Source organism: Triticum aestivum, chromosome 6A (assembly GCF_018294505.1).
Source record: "Triticum aestivum cultivar Chinese Spring chromosome 6A, IWGSC CS RefSeq v2.1, whole genome shotgun sequence".
NCBI lineage: Eukaryota > Viridiplantae > Streptophyta > Magnoliopsida > Poales > Poaceae > Triticum > Triticum aestivum.
In genome coordinates, this window is record NC_057809.1 from 528269966 (window position 1) to 528289120 (window position 19155).

Below are 19155 nucleotides of genomic sequence, written 5' to 3' on the forward strand. Positions count from 1 at the left end.
TACGCTCCATTGTGGAGGACTCTGGTGACGATGAAGGGACCTTCCCAAGTAGGAGCAAGTTTGTGTGGTTTCTGTTGATCCACTCGGAGGACCAAATCTCCTTCCTGGAAGGCTCGGCTCTTCACATTTCTGGCATGGAATCGGCGCAAGTCTTGCTGATAGATGGTCGATCTGATCATAGCCATTTCCCTCTCCTCCTCTAGGAGGTCGACTGCGTCTTGCCGGGCTTGCTCTGCTTCGTCTTCGTTATAAAGCTCGACTCTGGGGGCGTTGTGAAGTAGGTCACTCGGCAGGACGGCTTCGGCTCCGTAAACCAGAAAAAATGGCGTTCTTCCAGTCAATCGGTTCGGGGTGGTCCTCAGCCCCCACAAAACCGACGGAAGTTCGTCGACCCAAGCGCCTGCTGCGTGCTTGAGATCACACATCAATCGAGGCTTCAATCCTTTGAGAATCAGACCATTTGCTCTTTTAGCTTGTCCATTCGACTAGGGATGGGCGACCGATGCGTAGTCGACTCGAGTGCCTTGTGAGGCGCAAAAAGCTCTGAACTTGTCCGAATCGAAGTTTGACCCATTGTCAGTGATGATGCTATGCAGGACTCCATATCTGAATGTTAGCCCTTTGACGAAACTGATAGCAGTGCAAGCATCAAGTTTCTTGATAGGCTTAGCTTCAATCCATTTGGTAAACTTGTCGACTGCCACAAGCACATGAGTGAAACCACTTCTGCCTGTTCTGAGCGGGCCGACCATATCTAGTCCCCAGACAGCAAAGGGCCAGACGAGTGGAATGGTCTTCAGGGCTGATGCAGGCTTGTGTGACATGTTGGAGTAGAACTGGCACCCTCCACACTTGTCGACTATCTCTTTTGCCATCTCATTTGCTCTTGGCCAGTAAAATCCTGCTCGGTATGCTTTAGCCACAATGGTCCGAGAGGACGCATGGTGACCACAGGTCCCCGAGTGGATATCATTAAGGATCATCTGACCCTCTTCTGGTGTTATGCATTTCTGACCGATTCCAGTCGCGCTTTCCCTATACAACTGTCCCTTTATGACTGTGAAGGCCTTGGATCGGCGGACGACCTGTCGAGCCTCTTCCTCGTCCTCCGGGAGTTCTTTCCTTAGGATATACGCGATGTACGGTATCGTCCAGTCGGGAGTGATTGCCAGGACTTCCATGATTAGGTCGACCACAGCAGGAACTTCGACTTTAGTCGGATCTGTGGCACTTTTCGGTTGTGGGGCTTCTTCTGTGAAAGGATCCTCCTGGACTGACGGCGAGCGGATGTGCTCCAAAAACACATTGCTGGGAATGGCTTCTCTCTTGGAGCCTATCTTTGCCAGATCATCAACTACTTGATTTTTCAGTCGGGGGATGTGATGAATCTCTAACCCCTCGAATTTCTTTTCTAGCTTTCTTACCGCGTTGCAGTAGCCAGTCATAGCTGGGCTTCTGACGTCCCACTCCTTCATCACCTGATTAACCATCAAATCTGAGTCGCCGTAGACCATGAGGCGCCGGACGCCGAGTGAAATGGCCATGCGCAACCCATATAAGAGTGATTCATATTCTGCTTCATTATTAGAGGAATCGAAGTGGATCTGGAGAACATATCTGAGCTTATCTCCTCGGGGGGAGACCAATACTACCCCAGCGCCGGAACCATTCAGCATCTTAGATCCATCGAAGAACATGGTCCAGTGCTCCGAGTGAACTTGAGTCGGAAGCTGCTGTTCAATCCACTCGGCGACGAAATCTGCAATTGCTTGGGACTTGATAGCCTTCTTTGCTTCAAACTTGATATCTAGGGGGAGGAGTTCAATCGCCCACTTAGCCACTCGACCAGTTGCACCTCTGTTGTGCAAGATCTCTGACAGTGGAGCGTCGCTGATGACTGTAATGGAATGGTCAGAGAAGTAGTGTGCAACCTTCTTCGTGGTCATGTAGATCCCATATACAAGCTTCTGGTAATGGGGATATCTTTGCTTCGAAGGGGTCAAAACTTCAGACACATAATATACTGGGCATTGAACTCTGAAGGCCTTTCCTTCTTCTTCCCGCTCGACCGTGAGTACTGTACTGACAACTTGTCCCGTGACCGCAATGTACAGCAGCAGAGGCTCTTTACTGATTGGGGCAGCAAGCACCGGCTGGGTGGAGAGCAGAGCTTTGAGCTCTGCAAACGCTGCGTCAGCTTCTGGAGTCCACTCGAACTTGTCAGACTTCTTCATCAGTCGGTAAAGAGGCAATGCCTTTTCACCGAGACGAGAAATGAATCGTCTTAGAGCGGCCAAGCAACCTGTAAGTTTCTGTACATCGTGCACGCGTACAGGACGCTTCATCCGGAGTATGGTGCCAACTTTTTTAGGATTGGCATCGATCCCCCGTTCGGAAACGAGAAAACCGAGTAACTTTCCACCTGGAACTCCGAACGTGCACTTTGACGGATTGAGCTTGATATCATACCTCCTGAGGTTGGCAAAGGTTTTAGCAAGGTCAGCCCGCAGGTCGGAACCTTTCCGTGACTTGACCACAATATCATCCATGTATGCCTCCACATTCCGACTGATTTGAGTGAGTAGACACTTCTGAATCATTCTCATGAACGTGGCTCCGGCGTTCTTGAGGCCGAACGGCATGGTGACGTAACATACGCATCCGAATGGAGTGATGAAAGCTGTTTTGATCTCGTCGGGTCCATACAGACGGATCTGATGGTACCCGGAATAGGCATCTAGAAAAGACAATCTCTCGCACCCCGCAGTCGAGTCGACTATTTGGTCGACGCGAGGGAGAGGAAAATGATCTTTCGGGCAGGCCCGATTGATATGTTTGAAATCAATGCACATGCGAAGTGACTTGTCCTTCTTGGGGACCATGACAACATTGGCGAGCCACTCGGAGTGGTAAATCTCTCGGATGAACTCTGCTGCTAAGAGCCGAGCTACCTCCTCGCCAATGGCTTGCTTCTCCTGGACGGCGGACTGTCGAAGATGTTCCTTCACAGGCTTGAATTTTGGGTCGACTCTTAGACAGTGCTCAGCCAGCCCTCTGGGAACTCCAGGCATGTCAGAGGGCTTCCATGCGAAGATGTCCCAGTTCTCACGGAGGAGCTGGACGAGCGCTTCTTCCTATTTGGAGTCGAGCGTCGTTGAGATGTGAGTCGGGGCAGCATCAGGGTCGGTCGGGTGAATGTGGACTGGCTTTGTTTCACCAGACGACTGAAAAGCTGATTCTGAAGCAGGCTTCTTGGCTCGTAGCAATTCACTCGGATCGGTAGTCTTTTGGTACTCTTGCAGCTCGACCACTGCCATCTGAGCATCAGCGATCTTTGAGCCTTTCTGAAAACACTCTTCTGCTTTCTTTCGGTTTCCTGTAACAGTGATTACACCTTTGGGGCCAGGCATCTTCAGTTTGAGGTACATGTAACATGGTCGAGCCATGAAGCGTGTGTAAGCTGGCCTGCCCAAAATGGCATGATAAGCACTTTGGAAGTCCACAACCTCGAATGTCAACTTTTCCTTGCGGTAATTCTTTGAATCGCCGAAAACCACATCAAGAGCAATCTGGCCGAGTGATTCGGCTTTCTTGCCAGGAATGACTCCGTGGAAGCTCATGTTACTGGTACTTAGTCTGGACATCGGAACGCCCATTCCTTTCAAAGTTTCGGCGTACAGTATGTTTAGGCCACTGCCACCATCCATCAGGACTTTGGTCAGTCGAGTGCCTTCGACAATTGGATCGACCACCAAAGCTTGCCTCCCAGGGGTGGCAATGTGCGTAGGGTGATCAGACTGGTCGAACGTGATGGCAGTCTGAGACCACTTCAGATAACTGGGTGTTGCCGGAGCAACCATATTCACCTCACGGTTGATGACTTTCAGTCGACTTTTGCTTTCGACGTCAGCAAAAATCATCAGGGTGGAATTGATTTGGGGGTATCCATCGTCACTGTCTTCTTTGTCCTCAACTCTGTCTGACTCTTTTTCCTTATCTTTGGACTGTTTGCCCTGAAACTGCTGGATCAGGAGCCGACGCTGTCGAGTGGTATGCTTTGGGTAAATAAAATTACCCTCCTCATCTTTCTTGGTGTGGATGTGACATGGCAGGTCCAAAACATCGTTTCCATCCTGATCCTTGACTTTCTTGGGCTTCCAGGTGCCCTTGGGTTTTCCCTTGAAGTTTCCCTGGGCTACGGCCAGGGCCTCCCCAGGAGCGGCTGGCTCGGCCTTCCGCTTCCGTTTCCGACTGGAGTTTCCTCCGGTTTCTTGGGCGACTGCCTTGTGCTTGCCACTCCGGAGTCGGTCCTCGTCTTCACCATTAGCGTACTTGGTGGCAATCTCCATCATCCGATTCAGAGACATCTCTCCAGTTCGACCGAACTTCAGATTCAACTCTCTGTATTTAACGCCTTCCTTGAAGGCACAAACTGCTTGATGGTCTGGCACATTCTAAACCGAGTGATGCAGTGTGATCCACCTCTGGATGTATTCCCTCAGAGTTTCATTTGGCTTCTGCACGCAAGACCGCAACTCTGTAAGGCCTGCAGGTCGCTTGCATGTTCCTTCAAAGGTTGTGATAAACACTCGGGAGAGGTCCTCCCAAGTGTAAATGTTGCTGGGTGCCAACTGATTTAGCCACGCTCTGGCTGACCCCTCTAACATGAGAGACAAATGCTTCATGGCCACCTCATCATTGCCACCGCCAATCTGTACAGCCACTCGGTAATCTTCGAGCCAAGTGTCAGGCTTAGATTCACCGGTGAACTTGCCGATTCCAGTCGCTAGCCTGAAATTGGGAGGAATCACTGCAGCTCTGATGGCTCGACTGAAACACTCTGGCCCTGAAGCATGTACTCCGCTACTGGCAGGCGCATCTCTGTTGTGGCCTTCTCGATGAGCTCTGTTCCTGTCAACCAAACCTTGAACGAGGATGGATCTCGCATCAAAGCCTGGGTCCCTGGGGTCGACTGGAATCCTCTGCCCAACACTATGAGGGCGTCTGTCATCTTGCCGTCGAGGCGGATACGACCCACTCCTCGGGGGAGGGGTTGGCACTCGACGTCGATCATCACGATCGAACCGGTGATCATACTGCTCATTCCTCCTGTACTGATCATGCCGGTCACCACGTCCCTCACGCCTCGGGGGCGATCTCGGGCTGTGAGCCGACTGGATTGTATCTGTTGCAACGGATCGACTATGGATCCTGTTCCGCGACTGAGAAACAGTGGAATTCCGGTTTCCCGCCGCCCGGAGCAACGCTCTGATCTGTAACAAGCCCCTGCCAGCCTCCGACTGGGAGGGCTGAATCGATTCTGCTATACGGGCCGCGGCGGCCAAATTCTGAACTGGGGTTCGGTATACCTGCGTCGGCGGGAAGAGCTGACGTCGACTAGACTCGGGAGCCTGCTGACGCGCTTGCTCGTCGAGTGCTCGCTGGAGATTCTCCGGTCGAGTGCGCTCGGCCAAATTAGCCAAGTGCGCGTCCTCCAAGGCCCGGGCCTCGGGGGACTCTCCGACGATAGGAGTGCGGAGTGCGTCCATATTCCAGCAGCGAAGCTCCTCTCGCTGCAATGACGTGAGAGGTTCGGGGAGATACTCATCGTGGGGATGCGACGGGTCGCCCCCACCCGCGCCTCCACCAGCGCGAGGGAAACCGGGAGGACTGTGCGTTCCATCGACCGCCAGGATCTCAGCCGCTGGGTCGCTGCTGTCGCACTCGGATGCGGTCTCCGCGGAGCCAGTCGAACAGGCTGCAGAGGGATTCATTGGGCTCGATTGCCGCGACTTGCGGGGCGGCCGACTGGCGAGCCGCGACATGCCTCACCCACCTCTGAAGTCTCGACCGACCGGAGCGCTTGCGCCGGTGGGAGACAGAGCGGGGAGACGATACGGGGGCTGACCGATACTGGGTCGACGGCTGCTGCAGGAGGACGCCACGAACGCATGCGCGGAAATGCGTCGCACCGCGGACGGGGAGCGCGTCGATGTCGAGTGGCGCCTCCTGAAGCCAGGCGGAGTCGTCGGTGATGAACGTGAGCGCGCCGAGGCGGATCTCGCGGCCCTCCACCAAAACTCTGCACGAATCCATGATCAAAGGGATCGGAAAAATCGCAACTTCTCCAATCAAGCGCTAAGATTCCTGCCCCACGGTGGGCGCCAACTGTCGTGGTTCTAACTCTGACAGTGATGTAGGGGGGTATGTATGGAGAGGCTAGATCTCAGCTATTGGGAAGTTGTAAACACACCAAGATGTACGAGTTCAGGCCCTTCGCGGAGGAAGTAACAGCCCTACGTCTCGGTGCCCGGAGGCGGTCGACTGGATTACTGGCGTGTGAATAACAGGGGTCCGAACCCTTCATACTGAGGAGGGGGGTGGCTTATATAGAGTTCGCCGGCCCTCTCCTGCCCTCAGTAATGCAGGGTTTAAGGTACATTTAAGGTTGGGCGTTACTGGTAACGCCCCTAATAGAGTGCTACAATGACCATAAAGACTACTTAATAGCCGACCGTTTGCCTGCGGAGTGACTTCAGATCTCCTGGCGATCGAGTGGCTAGCTTCATGGTCGAGTGGTAGCTTCTTGATCGAGTGTCTTGGACCCGTCGAGTGAGATACCTTCAAGTCGATTGAAAGGTGACTTCTTCTAGGGATGTCCTTGGGTAGGGCTCTTTGGACGGGTTCGTGCCCCTACCCTAGGTACATAGTTTCATCAGATGCCTCCAGAAGGAAACGACGTCTGAGACGCCGCCATCGTCCGCCAAGACCACAGTCTGGCACGATTTTCATCGGAAGCCATGTCTTCCCGACCTCGTGGCTGGCTGGAACCGAGCGGAACCTCGCCATGAAGACGTATGTTGCCGTCGGTATTTCGGCGGAGATCCGGCATCTCCTCATCGGTCCCTCCACGCGCCGCCGGTCGGCGAAAGGCCTCCCCGCGACGGATCCAAACGGGGCATTGGATCCGCAGTAGCCGTCGTCACCATCACGAGCAGGACAGCCCACCTCGCCGGATGGGGCACTGCCACCGCCGCCGTCCATGCAGGGCCGCCGCTCCGCCGGCGATGGTGCTCGGGCCCCCGCCGCACAGCCCGGATACTCCGTCCTAGCCGCCGCCGTTGGATCACATGAGAAGGGCCGCCCCCGCCGCCTCAGATGGGATCCGCCGCCTCCCCCCGCCCAGGACCTTTGGCACCGGGCATTTCAAAATACCGTAGATTCAATTGTGCACAAGCATGGTCTAAAAGTGACAATCCACTGAGTTGTCCTTGCCTTGATTTGTGATACAAGTACTTCTAGTTTGTGAAACGCCTTTTCTTGTGTAACTGGAAAGCATCTATATGTAAGTATAATAGAGTGGAAAAAAGTCTAATTAGATATACTATCTCAGAATTTTGACAATCCTTTGAGAAGACATTTAAGGGGTTCTCAAATGTAACATAAAAGTAAAATATTCAGTTCATGACTGTTTTATTGTATGTAATTATTTAGGTGTTGATGCAAAGGAACCAAGCAAAACAGTGTATATCTAAAGGCATGTTTTTTATTGTTTTTTCTAATCATCGAAAGAAGGCCTGCTTTTATTGGGGGTCTTTTCTTGTGCTCCTTGGTATTTCAAAACAGTCTTGCTAAATCTTAGTCGACTGAGACTTGGTTAAGTGTCAGTCAATGCTATATCAATAAGATTTTATATTAATCCATGTATTTTTTAAATTTTTTTCTTTCTTGAATGTTATATCACTTTTTCGATAAAGGACGCTTTATTACTTAAAAAATGTTATATCACTTGACTGAGACTTGATACCTAGCCACGCCCTTCGCGAAAAAGCACACTCAATCTCAAATAGAGCCTAACGGTCAAATCAACAAGAATTATGTTCCCGGTGATTGGAAGGATGCTTCTCGAGACCTGGCAAAGAGAAGGTTTACAAGGCTGCGACCATAAAAGTTGTGAATGATCCTTCTTTGAGTACTGTTTTTTGAATTATCTTTCTTTCCTTTTTGGATTATATACACAAGGATGCTTTTGTGCGTGGAGCCTTTCTTATATTAAACTAATCAGTGTGTGGTTATATTAGCAACAGACATCTTCAACTTAAGTACTCCACTACTATTGCTAAAGCAGTCCTCACACTTCCAAACTGGTCCCGGAAGTACTGAGCTTTCATTCCAGGGAGTCTCTGCCGCAGTCCACCATTGGAGCGTGCATGCACAAATACTATTCAGCCATGTTCATAAAACAAGACATTTTTCTTTGACGAAAGGCTTAGCTTTTCGCTTTCAGAATTGAATATGTTTATAGGGGAGGTATGGGTGGGAATGTTTGTTCTTTTGTGTGTGTGCATGAGCGCGTTGAACCAAAGATGATACCGTGATCGATGATCCAGCGAACTGCTTCTTGACACTTTCTTCGTTTCACGGATTTTCACAAACCACGCTCGCCATTTTTCTCATTCGTTATCAACAAGTATGCATGCATGCATGCATGAACATGGACAAATTCTCTCCCAAGATACCAAAGAAATCAGAGCACATAGAGAGTGAGAGTGAGAGTGAGAGTGAGAGGAAAACAGCTAGAAGGAAAGAAGTGAGGTGTTCCTGGCACAATCTACTCTAACCCTCAAACGCTATCGTCAGGATCACATCCACACCTCTTGATCGAAGCCAACGTCGGAGCACTGGTCGAAGAGATCGACGCCAATGTCGCCGCCGCCGCCGCTACCGGACAGGATGCTGGCCCAGTCCATGTCGATGATTGCGTCGACCTGGAAGAGGTCGAGGGGGTCCGGCCAGTCCACGTCGGCGCCGCCGGGCGTGGCGGCGGAGGCCGAGGCCGAGGCGGAGGAGGAGGAGCAGGGGGACGGCGATACGGCCGACGCGGTGGAGACAGAGCAGGCGGCGCCCTGCTTCGGCTCGGCGCTCGTCGGCGCCTCCTCCTCGGCGCCAGCGCCGGTGCCGGAGCCGGCCGATTCCTGGGACGAGGCCTTGTCATCGCAGTGCTCCTGCTGCAGGTCCTCGAGGGGGTCGGCGCGGGAGGCGGCGACGGGCTGGTGGGTGACGGGGTCGAGGCCCATCTTCTTGAGCTTCTTCCTGATGTGGGTGTTCCAATGGTTCTTGATCTCGTTGTCCGTCCTGCCCGGCAGCCGCGCCGCGATCTTGGACCATCTGCGCCGCAGCACAAGAAGAGAATTCACGACGCGAACATGCAGAAAAATGTCCGGAATCGAGCTGGACACGCACCTGTTGCCGAGCTGCGAGTGGAGGTCGATGACGAGCTTCTCCTCGTCGTCGGAGAGGAGGCCCCGCTTGAGGTCGGGGCGCAGGTAGTTGGTCCATCGCAGGCGGCAGCTCTTCCCGCACCTCAGCAGCCCTGCGATGGCAAGCATGCGACTGAGACTCCAAATGCTTTGCGGGTGGTCGGATGGTTGCCATGCATTTGCGTGTGTGTTCTCATCTCACCTGCGAGCTTGGGGACGAGCCTCCAGCAGCAATGGCCGTGGGAGAGGAGGAAGGCGACGAGCTTCTGGTCCTCCTCCGCCGTCCACGGGCCCTTCTTCAGGCCCACCTTCTCGCAGCACGGCTGCCTGCCCATCTCTGCCGGTCGATCGAGCCGGGCGAGCACCAGTGAGCGAGCGAGCTGGGAAGCGAAGGGAGGCGGCGGGGGCAGGCGCTCGCTCGGGTCTCGAGGGAATCGGTCAGTCCGAGGAGGAAGAAGTTTGGCCTTAATGTGGGAGCGGAGGCGCGTAGCGGGGGATTAATAGGTGCGGCCGGAAGTGGAAAGGGGCCACGCGCACGTGGCGGGCAGAACCCCAGTACGTGTGAGCCGGCCTCTGCTCGCTCTGATGGACCGGCCTCGGCCTCACCCTCACCCACACGGGTGGACCATGCATGCATATATGCACGGCGTTTCTTTCTGCTACTAGGCTGTGCACCCGACCACGGATTAGCAGCAGGAGAAGACGGGCCACGGATTACCAGGCACGTACTACGTGGACCTTGCTTGCTAATCACCGCGGCGGTACTAGTATCTATCTATCGGGAAAGAAAGAGGCTGAATGAACCGTGGGAGGCTCTAGCATTTTTGCTCGGAAACGTGTGGATTTTCACACAAACTTTGTACCGTGCCCAACACGTGAACATCGGGATTTGAACCCGGGGTATGCTGTTGAAAATTTAGAGAAGTGACCGCTGATGTTTACGAGGCATAGCTGACACTGGTGAACTTGCTCGCAGTCAGCAGTACAACGACGACTGTAGTTTGCACAGGAGTGCGGGCTATGTTAACGTGGGAAAAACCGAAATTTTCCGGGCCAACCCAACCGGAGAGAAGCTGTCTTGCAGGCAGCGATCCACTGTGATGCGATGTCCACGGTTCAGGACACGGGGTACACACCAGCGAGCGTCTGATGCCCACCGGCGACAAGGGTCAGTCCGTCGTCCTTGGCGCCTGCTCCGTGACAAACCTTGCAAGCACGCGATGCACTCTTTCTTGCTCGTCTCAGATCGGTGTCACGACGGGTAACCCCTGACCGTGACCATCGACCAAACGAGCCGTGTCCTGCACTGCAGCATCAGAGGAAAAGAGGCACTAGTACTTGGTACCGCCGACTGCCGCTAACTCCAGCCAATGAGTTGCAGCCATGAAGCGACCAACGAAACGCACAAGCGCTTGCATGGCGCTGACAGTAAATATGTTTTGACTTTAGACAGACAAGTTCATTTTTAGATGATAAACGTCGCAATCTACACCACTGCTACATATATATATGGGGTTACAACACAGATCCAGCGGACAATCTGCCCCTAACCGTTGAGATAAATTCCAGGTTCCGGTTTGGCAGCAAGTTAACTGGTTAAAACTGCTTGGCGCTCAGGCCTGTACAGCGAGATCAGCCGAGCCGCAGCAGTTCAGGCGTACACTATTCTACAGCATCCATGTTGTGTTGTAGATTAGGATGGGTGTTGTTGCGCTAGCTTTGGATGGGTCGCCGCGTAAATCGACGAGGTTGGTTCGGTCTTCAGGTGGGAGAGGAGATGCTGCACGTCGGGCCTAAGCATGTCCACCACTTTCCCGCACAATGTCAGTATCTCCACTTTAGGTTTGCTGGTACTCTGAACCGGGCCGCCTTGACCTTCGTACATGACGGCATGATGCCTGTTTTCGCGACGAGAACATAAGCTCATATGAGAAGCTATACAGCGAATTAACGATTGAGCACAAAATGGGAAAATACATGTAGTCCATGCCCGAGAATTTTCAGCGAGGATTAGGAGTATCTTACAGGAAGTCAATGATGTCTCCAATTTCTGATGCAGGCACATGAGGTGAGGCCTGAGAGTTCTTCCCAAACACATCCCCCAACACACTGAACAGCAAAGCCAGTGTCTGCAGATCCCGAGGACAAGAGAAAATTAGTACAGAACAACAAATAAACTGTACTTCATACAACAATGTATCGGGCCACCGGTGAAGCCAGCAGAGCAGGGGCTGGTGGAGTAAAGAAAAATGGTGTTTCTGTTAGTGCGAAAATGATGAAAACTAGCAAATATAGCAAGAGAGGATGTTGTGGGTCCTGGCCACTTTTGGCCTGCATGAAGCTCTTCCCATGGATGAAAACATCCGGTCGTGGGGAACAATCAATAACATGCGTTCATTTATTTCGTTCAGAAAGCAAGGGCACACTTACAGCTCAATTGTGTCAAAGACACAACAAATCAGACAAGTGTAGGGCCTAATGATATATGACTGCGAGCCTATATGAATGCACGAGAGGAACTATTCGAGAGTCATTCCGTAAGAATCCTAGAAACTCATTCCCTGTTCCAAACATATATATGGAAAACATTCCTATAGGATTGCAGTCTTTAAATAGCCAAAAAATACTACTCCCTCCGGTCCATATTACTTGTCGCTGCTTTAGTTAAAGCAGCGACAAGTAATATGGACCGGAGGGAGTACATTGGAAAGAGGCTAGCAGTGCTTTTTCAGTGTGAAGTTTCTGAAACAGAAGACAGAATAGAAGCCATGTTGGAACATGATCTTGCTTTGATTATTGAGATTACAGGTGTAACATATATCGTAGAAATTTGTTCAAAACAGCTGTAAATTTGCTCTGATTATTGAGATTATACATCCTCTTAGTAACTAGAAGTACAAAGGGAAAACCAAGCATACCTTCATGAATAGAGGTCGAGCAAAGGCTAGACGAGGCAATAAGGGGCCCAATATGCGGAAGGCAATTCTCAACATGGCAACTGAAGTCACTGGCTTGAGATGTTTGATGACAGTATGCGAAGATTCCAGCCACTCTTGAGGAAGATTGCTAAAAAATGAGTGTAGAAGGGCCACAATGTTACCTGCAATCAAGGCAGAACAAACATATAACTAGAGCACAAAATGGTATAAGTGTATTAAATTAACACTGAGCTGAATGGGCCCAAATGTTTAGGCTGAAATGGGGTAAAAAGACAGTAAACAAAAATGTCTTACGGTACCTATGGCTGTCGATGTACTGTCTTGAGAAGCCCATGTTGGGTCCAGAAGTGCGTAACCGACAGCTGAGTTAAGCTCTTTCACAGGTCTCGAACTGTCAGAAAGCCAACGACAATCTTTTATGATTCGAGCTGCTTCTGAGTAAAGTTGCATGTGGAATTCTGGTGGGAGTTGTGCCAGCAAGAAGCCACATGCTTGAATCATCAAAACAGACAACTGCTGACAAGAGTAGCCACTTCTAGAAACAAAGTTAGCGCTGATTCCACTTGCCGAAATGTTTGCTCGGCTGGCACCTGCAGACTCGGCACCGGCGCCTGAAGGAGAAGTTGGCAGCCCAGAATTTTGGCCCAAACCACCAGACATTCCTTGACCAGTATTAGACTGTATAAGCATTGCTTGTACATGAGCTATTAATTGAACTAGAGAGGACACTATTTGAGAAGCTGGCACAGAGAGTGAGAGAATCTCAATAGCTGCTGTTTCCAAAACAAGCTGTGTGTATGACCCAGGATCCTGATTTTGATAAAATGCCCTCTGAGCATCAGCGTTACTATTTCCACCAGCTTGCGTAGATGCGTGAGGCTTGCTGAAATTTGTGCGTCCGCCAGAAGCATCTGCTGGGTTTGATTTGGACTTGCTACTCAAAGGAGGTATGACATTATTAACAAGGCCTAGCAAAAGGTTGGCAAAATATTCTGGTGGTGGGCAAATAGAAGAATTTGAAGACCCTAAATATTGAGCAAAGGATTCCGAGAAAGGAGTCTGTAAAATGATCACCATTAGTATGAATAGAACTGGACAGCTAGAAGAGTTTCCAGAAAAGAGTAAACAGGGGTTTACCTTGGTGGTAACACCCAGCACGTTGAGGATCCGGACAATTAACTTGCTTGGAAGATGACCATAGAAGTATGCAAGAATATCCCGCACAAATGTAAATCTCAGTGGGTGGAAAGCGAGAAAGGTAGAATAAAATGCGAGAACCCTGTCCGCAATATCTGTAGCATCATTCTCAATAAGCCTATAAATTATCAGCGGGGTGACTGGAAGCAAGCGGGCAGCAATGTCATCGAAAAAGGGAGGATAGCTGCATTCACAAAACAACTATAGTGAATCAAGCTTCAATAACTTTTGCACAGAAACCCAAAAGGCAAAATATACCAACAGAAATATGATTTAAAAAGTCAAATATACCCAAATCAACATAATATGCCATGTACAAGTCTACAAGGTAATATAAACATAGAAAGTAAAGAGATATATGTATCAGCCAGGGGATTGAGGCTAGCACACCCTTCTAACTACCCCTGCGTCCCAAACTGCAAATTAATTATTGGGCTCACTTTGTAGGGATTTTCTGTAGGTGCATCAGCCCCTCTGAACCGGAGCAACATATTGTTAAGGGTGGAAACTAGCACCAGATAATACAAATTATCTGATGTTCGTATTCAAGAAAAGGCTACTACGGGATGAGATATCTGCATCCGAATCAGAATCAAATCTGGATCCTGACAATATGGGGACTTAATATCCAGATATAAATGCGGATGTGGCATTGGAAAAAGACGAGGATACTAATTTTCGAAATCGAATGTATCAGTGTCGGAGTAAAAACTATCCAGCTCCCTGACCCAGTGCAGCTGTCCCCTTAGATCTCAGCCCATTTAGCAAGGAAAAGCCCAATAAACAAAGTTTAGTGCCAAAACTCTGGCATCAGACACCTCAGTCGCATCCCTTGTCAAGCAACTTGCACGTCGCCCTCTTCACACTAGTGCCCTCCATGCGACTCTTTTGCTTTCTTCGCCACGCAGGCACGCTCCTACTCCTTTCAGCTTCCATCGCGCACGGTAATAACATGACCATACAGTAGTAATCAATCACGTCATGGTGTTGCTCTTCAGGAATCAGGATGCATGCTTAAAGAGCTGGACAAAAATCTACCATGCGCTTAATTATGACCCACACTTTTACAGATAAAATGCCAAACTAGTTTGCTGCCTAGCTCTAAGACTTGTTAGCTGGTATATTGTGCCGCTGGAAGCCTTGAACAACCAAAGAGATCAAGGGAACCACTGTTCATCATATGTCATCAATCAACAGCAATATCAAGTGCCCTATAGTGTGTCGTCAAAGTTTTAGGATATTTAACCTCGCAAAAAAAATTAGGATATTTGTATTCAAGTAGCACCCGAGCTGTCCTCGTGTTCGACAACATCCGTATTTGCATCTGTACTCGTTTTGAAAATATGGAAAAGAAACTGGGAAGAGTACCATCTAGTCAGCATCCAATCCATTTCCACCCTACATATTGAGACTATTGGCACTGGCCCGAGCAGCAAATTGGAAGAATTGTCGAAAAACTCAAAACTAACTTTGATCAATTTCATTACAATGTATTGCTTTTCTACCACTAAACCTTGCTTTATTAGTTACTTATACAAAGTTGAATCATGAAAAATGCACGCAACTTAAAACATCAAGATGATTTTACAAACAAAAAACGAATGCAGAAAAAAGTAGATATGTTCTTTTACCGGGTAAAGTAGATATATGATCCATTGCTAAAGTAAACCCTAATCACAGCAATACGTAGAAAAAGGCATCTTACATCCACCCTTAAGAATGTTCAGGAAGTCTATTACTAGTGGCCATATATGGTTGGGAATAGGACAAGGGTTTACCAAACCAGCGAGATTCAGATAAAAACAGGGATGGTTCAATTTAAGGCTGGGAAATAAATGGATAAGTACTTATCAGGCATACCCAGAAACGCCCCTGACTAAAGATAAACTAAGCCCTGTACGCTCGAATTTATCTACAGATCCAAATATATCAGACTGTACCAGGCAATCAGATTAACAAGCAAATTTTCAATCAAATAGCTAGTTGGTATTGCTATTCAAAAGACAACTAAAGGTTAAAAATGAACCTGCTTTACGCATGTTTTCAACGAATATGTTATATATCATTCAAATTCCAAATGCATAATTGCATATTTAACTAAAACACTGGACTTGAATATCAATTAAAAGATTGCACTTACCGGTCCTTCCATGAAAGATGGTTACCAAGAGCTTTCTGGAGCTCAGCTCTTTTTGGAGGTTGATTTTTTAGCCAATGCTCAGGTGAGCGAGAACTGCAGAATGCTTTAATTCGGTGCTGAAGTTCAGGTCTTTCAAGCAGACTTATCTGTAATGTTAAATTTATCATCAAAGCAAGTCCAAGCTTTAGCATACACAGATGAAGCAACTAGTCAGTTTTAAAATGTCAAATCCGTCCGAGTACAATGCTTTCTAATTACCTTGGTATACACAGACAAAACTCTAGTTGTTACTTAGAGTAGAAATTAGCCAGCTCAGGCACTGGTTGGTACTCAAAAGACCCTGTTTGTTTGGGCTTGTGCTTCAGCTTGTGGTGTTTCTAACCGTCTAGAAGCACACACTCAACAAACACCTGTCGGCTTTACACTGGGGTGGAGAAGCGCCACCAGAGTTGCTTCCCGCAGCCCCTTGCCAAACCTTCCACAGGAGACTTGACGTGGTGGGCGCACGGCAGATGCCAAGGGATGGCTAAAGAGAGGAGGAGGCTCGAGGGCGCTGGTGGACTCCAGAGGCGGGGTTGGCATGAGCGGGCGCGAGACGCCGGACATACCCAGGTTCGGGGCTCTCCGGAGAGATAATACCCCTAGTCCTGCCGAGTGTAGTTGGATGATTGATAGTACAATGTTGCTCCTGGAGCTGTATGGAGGAGGAAGGAAGCTGGCCAAGGCTTGGGCTGCTCCTTCTCTCCAGTGTTGCTGTTTTGTGGCTAGTCCTATGCTTACTTGCTCTTCTCTCGTATGTGTTTTCTGTTTGCCCTCTCGCTCGTCTCCCATGATCATGGGCCCCCGGGGGGTTTTATAGTCCAACCCCCCGGGGGTACAATGGTAATGTTACAAGTCGGTGGGTCCGTATTGCCGGTGTCCGGGAACCCGGGCTGGGTCCCGCTGAGGGCTTGTGGTTCGCCGGGTTCCCCTAGGTGCGGGCCCCGCATGCCTAGGGGGACTGTGCGCCGTCTTGTCGATCGTCAGGGCGTAGCCGAGTCGAGTCGCGTACAGTGCTCTCCGCCAGGTGGCCGCTTGCTGTCGTCAGCGATGAAGGCGGGGGCACTGTAGCCACGCTGGCCCTGGTTAGCGGGTAGGTGAGGGGCACTGTTGCCACGTTCCTGCTGACCAGAGGCATGGGCGGGGCACTGTTGCCTCGGTCATCGTTGATTGAAGTCTCGTCCCCATCATACGGCCTGGATGGGACGGGAGTTGACCCGCGGCTGGATTGCGTAGCACGCCACGGGTGGTGCTAGCTTGTCGAGGAGGCTTTGGCCGTGCCGGGTTCGGCTGTCTTGTGCTAGTTGTTGGGGCCGAGTCGGCTAGTCTGGCCGGCTTGCGGGGCTTGGCCGGGTCGAGCGACCCGGCCAAGCGCGTGACGGTATTGAGGGGCGGTGCCAACCCTGTTGTTTTTTGAACAGGATTCGGGTTCCATTGCCTGCCCGGGGTCCATCCCCCGACAGTAGTCCCCAAAGCTGTGAAGGTCCGCCGTCTTCGGATGAGTGAGCCTTCGCAGTTCCCCCCTCAAGCAAGGTGGATTCTGCGAGCCCGGGTCCGGCAACACCCACTCAGTGCCGGTTTTCTCGGGAACCGGATCGTGGCATCCCGGTCGTGGCGGGAACCGAGAAGTCCGGCGAATCTTGGGGCAATCCCTCGGGCTTTGCGCAGGCGCCACGTGGTGCCCGGAAGTCGAAGGGGCCTAACAGGCCACGCGCGTGACGGGACCGGGCGACGGGCTGGGGCCCGCCGCCGCGCGCCCTCGGCCCAAGCGCGCAGATTTATTGCGGCATCCGGGGGCCGGTTGCTCTTCCCCAGGCAGTTACTGTGCGTGTACGTGCGCACTTATTGCGGGGTAGTGGAACGGGCGCGTGCAGATGATCCCACTTCTCCCACTTCCCCATGTTCAAACCGAGGGTTATAAATCGGGGGACAGGGGGGCGGCGGACATTATTCTCGCTCGCGCCCTCCTGTCCCTTTGCTCTCGCTCCGCTCTTTGCAATTGACGCACTGCGGCGCCCGCTGCTCCGAGCAGAACTCCTTCGCCGTCCATCTTCCTTCTTCTTCCTTTGATCATGTCGCTGCCATCGGGCTCCTGGATGGGTTCGAATGTCACCTCCGAGGACATCACCCAACTCCAGGCGACGCGGCGCCTGCCGCGGGAGACGGACGTCGGCGTCCGCCTGCCGCGCGGCGAGCAGAGGCCTCGGACCGAGGGGCGGGAGCGCGTGGTCTTCCTCACGCACTTCGAGCGCGGGTTCGGGCTCTAGCCGCATCATCTTGGCGTCGGCGCCATCGTCCAGCTCTACGGCTTCGTCACCCTCTGCGAGGGGTACCTGGGGGTCGAGCCTACGATCGACCTCTGGGCGCGCTTCTTCTCCTTGAAGCAGCAGGGCCCGTCGGCCGAGGAGTTCGCCGATTGCGGCGCCGCCGTCATCTCGAAGCGGTCGGGGGCGGATTTCCCCAAGATCCCGCTGGAGGATTCTGCCAAGAAGTGGCAGAACTCCTACGTTTGCAACCTCGGTGCGGATCACATCAACCTTCCGGCCTTCGCTATCGCACCGCCGCGTGCGAAGACGAACTGGGGCTACTCGCCCAGGCGCCGTCGCAGGAGATCGTCAATCTCTGTGAGCGGGTGACGGTGATGAGGACTCAGGAGGGGCTCACCGGCACTGACCTCCTCGCCGCGTTCATCAGGTGTCGGGTCCTTCCGCTTCAGGGGCGCTCCTGCCTCATCGGCGAAATGGTCGGCCTTCAAGACCCCAACCACATGGGGTCGACGCGGTTGTCCGCGGAGCAGATCGCGCGTGGCGTGAATGCCATCTCCAAGGCCAACCTTGGGGAGGACTGGCAGTTCGGCAAGGCGCCGTAGAGCCAGTCAAATCCGGCACTGCAGGTGTGTGTCTGGTCTTCTTACTTTGCTGGCGCGCATCTTCTTATCCGTCCTGACGCAACGCGGGGGGTACTTCTGAACGCAATTCGGCATCCTTACGCCCGGGCCCCGTTGCAGGTGACGCAGGTGGCGCCAGAGGAGCCCGCGGCTCATGGCGGGGAGAAGGCCGAGTCCGACGCCGGCGCTGGGCGTCGCGCGGGTAAGTCTCGTGTTTTTCTTCATGTGTCTTGAATTGCCGACCGCGGCACGGAACGGTCAGTGTTGACGCCAGTTGTCGGTGTAGTGGCGTTGGCCGGGGGAGGCGGCGATGCGGGCGGAGCCGGGTCCTCGCGTGGGGCGGCGCCGAGCCGACCACATGGGAAAGACAGCGGTCGCGCTGCGACCCCGGGCCCCGAAGCGCACGGCGGACCCGGCCAGGGCCGGGAGGCCGGCCAAGAGGAAGCGCAGCGGCGGGGACGGGAGGCCAACCCCGGTCCCGGTCTTGGCAGGGTAAGCTTCATCTCTCGTTTGCGCTCAGATTCTTTTTCTTGAGCTAGTCTTGTTTCTTTTCTGCTCATTCTGTCTTCTTCTTCAGGTCGCCAATCGCACTGGCGAGGGTGGTGGCGGAAGCCGCGGCCGCCGAAGGGGCCGCGTTCCGCAAGAGCCGGTCCGACCTCGCCGACCAGGCCGAGGTGGAGGGACGGGCCGACT

The 19155-nt window shown here is 52.1% G+C and overlaps 2 protein-coding genes across 3 annotated transcripts in view; both read right to left on the reverse strand.

The window, feature by feature from the left end:
* Positions 1–8425: 8425 nt before the first annotated feature.
* Positions 8426–9764, reverse strand: LOC123130919 (MYB-like transcription factor ODO1). 2 transcript variants are annotated; one of them, XM_044550710.1, is made up of 3 exons: positions 9463–9752; positions 9244–9373; positions 8426–9168 (listed from the first exon to the last, which is right to left on the reverse strand). In XM_044550710.1, exons 1-3 carry the CDS (start codon positions 9593–9595, stop codon positions 8643–8645), a joined length of 789 nt encoding a protein of 262 aa, XP_044406645.1. In that variant the 5' UTR covers positions 9596–9752; the 3' UTR covers positions 8426–8642. The 2 variants fall into 2 exon arrangements, with proteins under 2 accessions (XP_044406645.1, XP_044406644.1); XM_044550709.1 differs by having other exon boundaries at positions 8426–9373; positions 9463–9764.
* A 940-nt stretch (positions 9765–10704) lies between these two features.
* Positions 10705–19155, reverse strand: part of LOC123128297 (mediator of RNA polymerase II transcription subunit 23) — a 33190-nt gene continuing 24739 nt past the window's right edge. The window contains exons 16-21 of the mRNA XM_044548265.1: positions 15537–15682; positions 13337–13580; positions 12499–13258; positions 12179–12360; positions 11286–11389; positions 10705–11158 (exon numbers count right to left, since the gene is read on the reverse strand). Of these exons, the coding sequence (XP_044404200.1) occupies positions 10954–11158; positions 11286–11389; positions 12179–12360; positions 12499–13258; positions 13337–13580; positions 15537–15682 (1641 nt within the window). The 3' untranslated portion in view covers positions 10705–10953. The remainder of the gene's footprint in view (positions 11159–11285; positions 11390–12178; positions 12361–12498; positions 13259–13336; positions 13581–15536; positions 15683–19155) is intronic.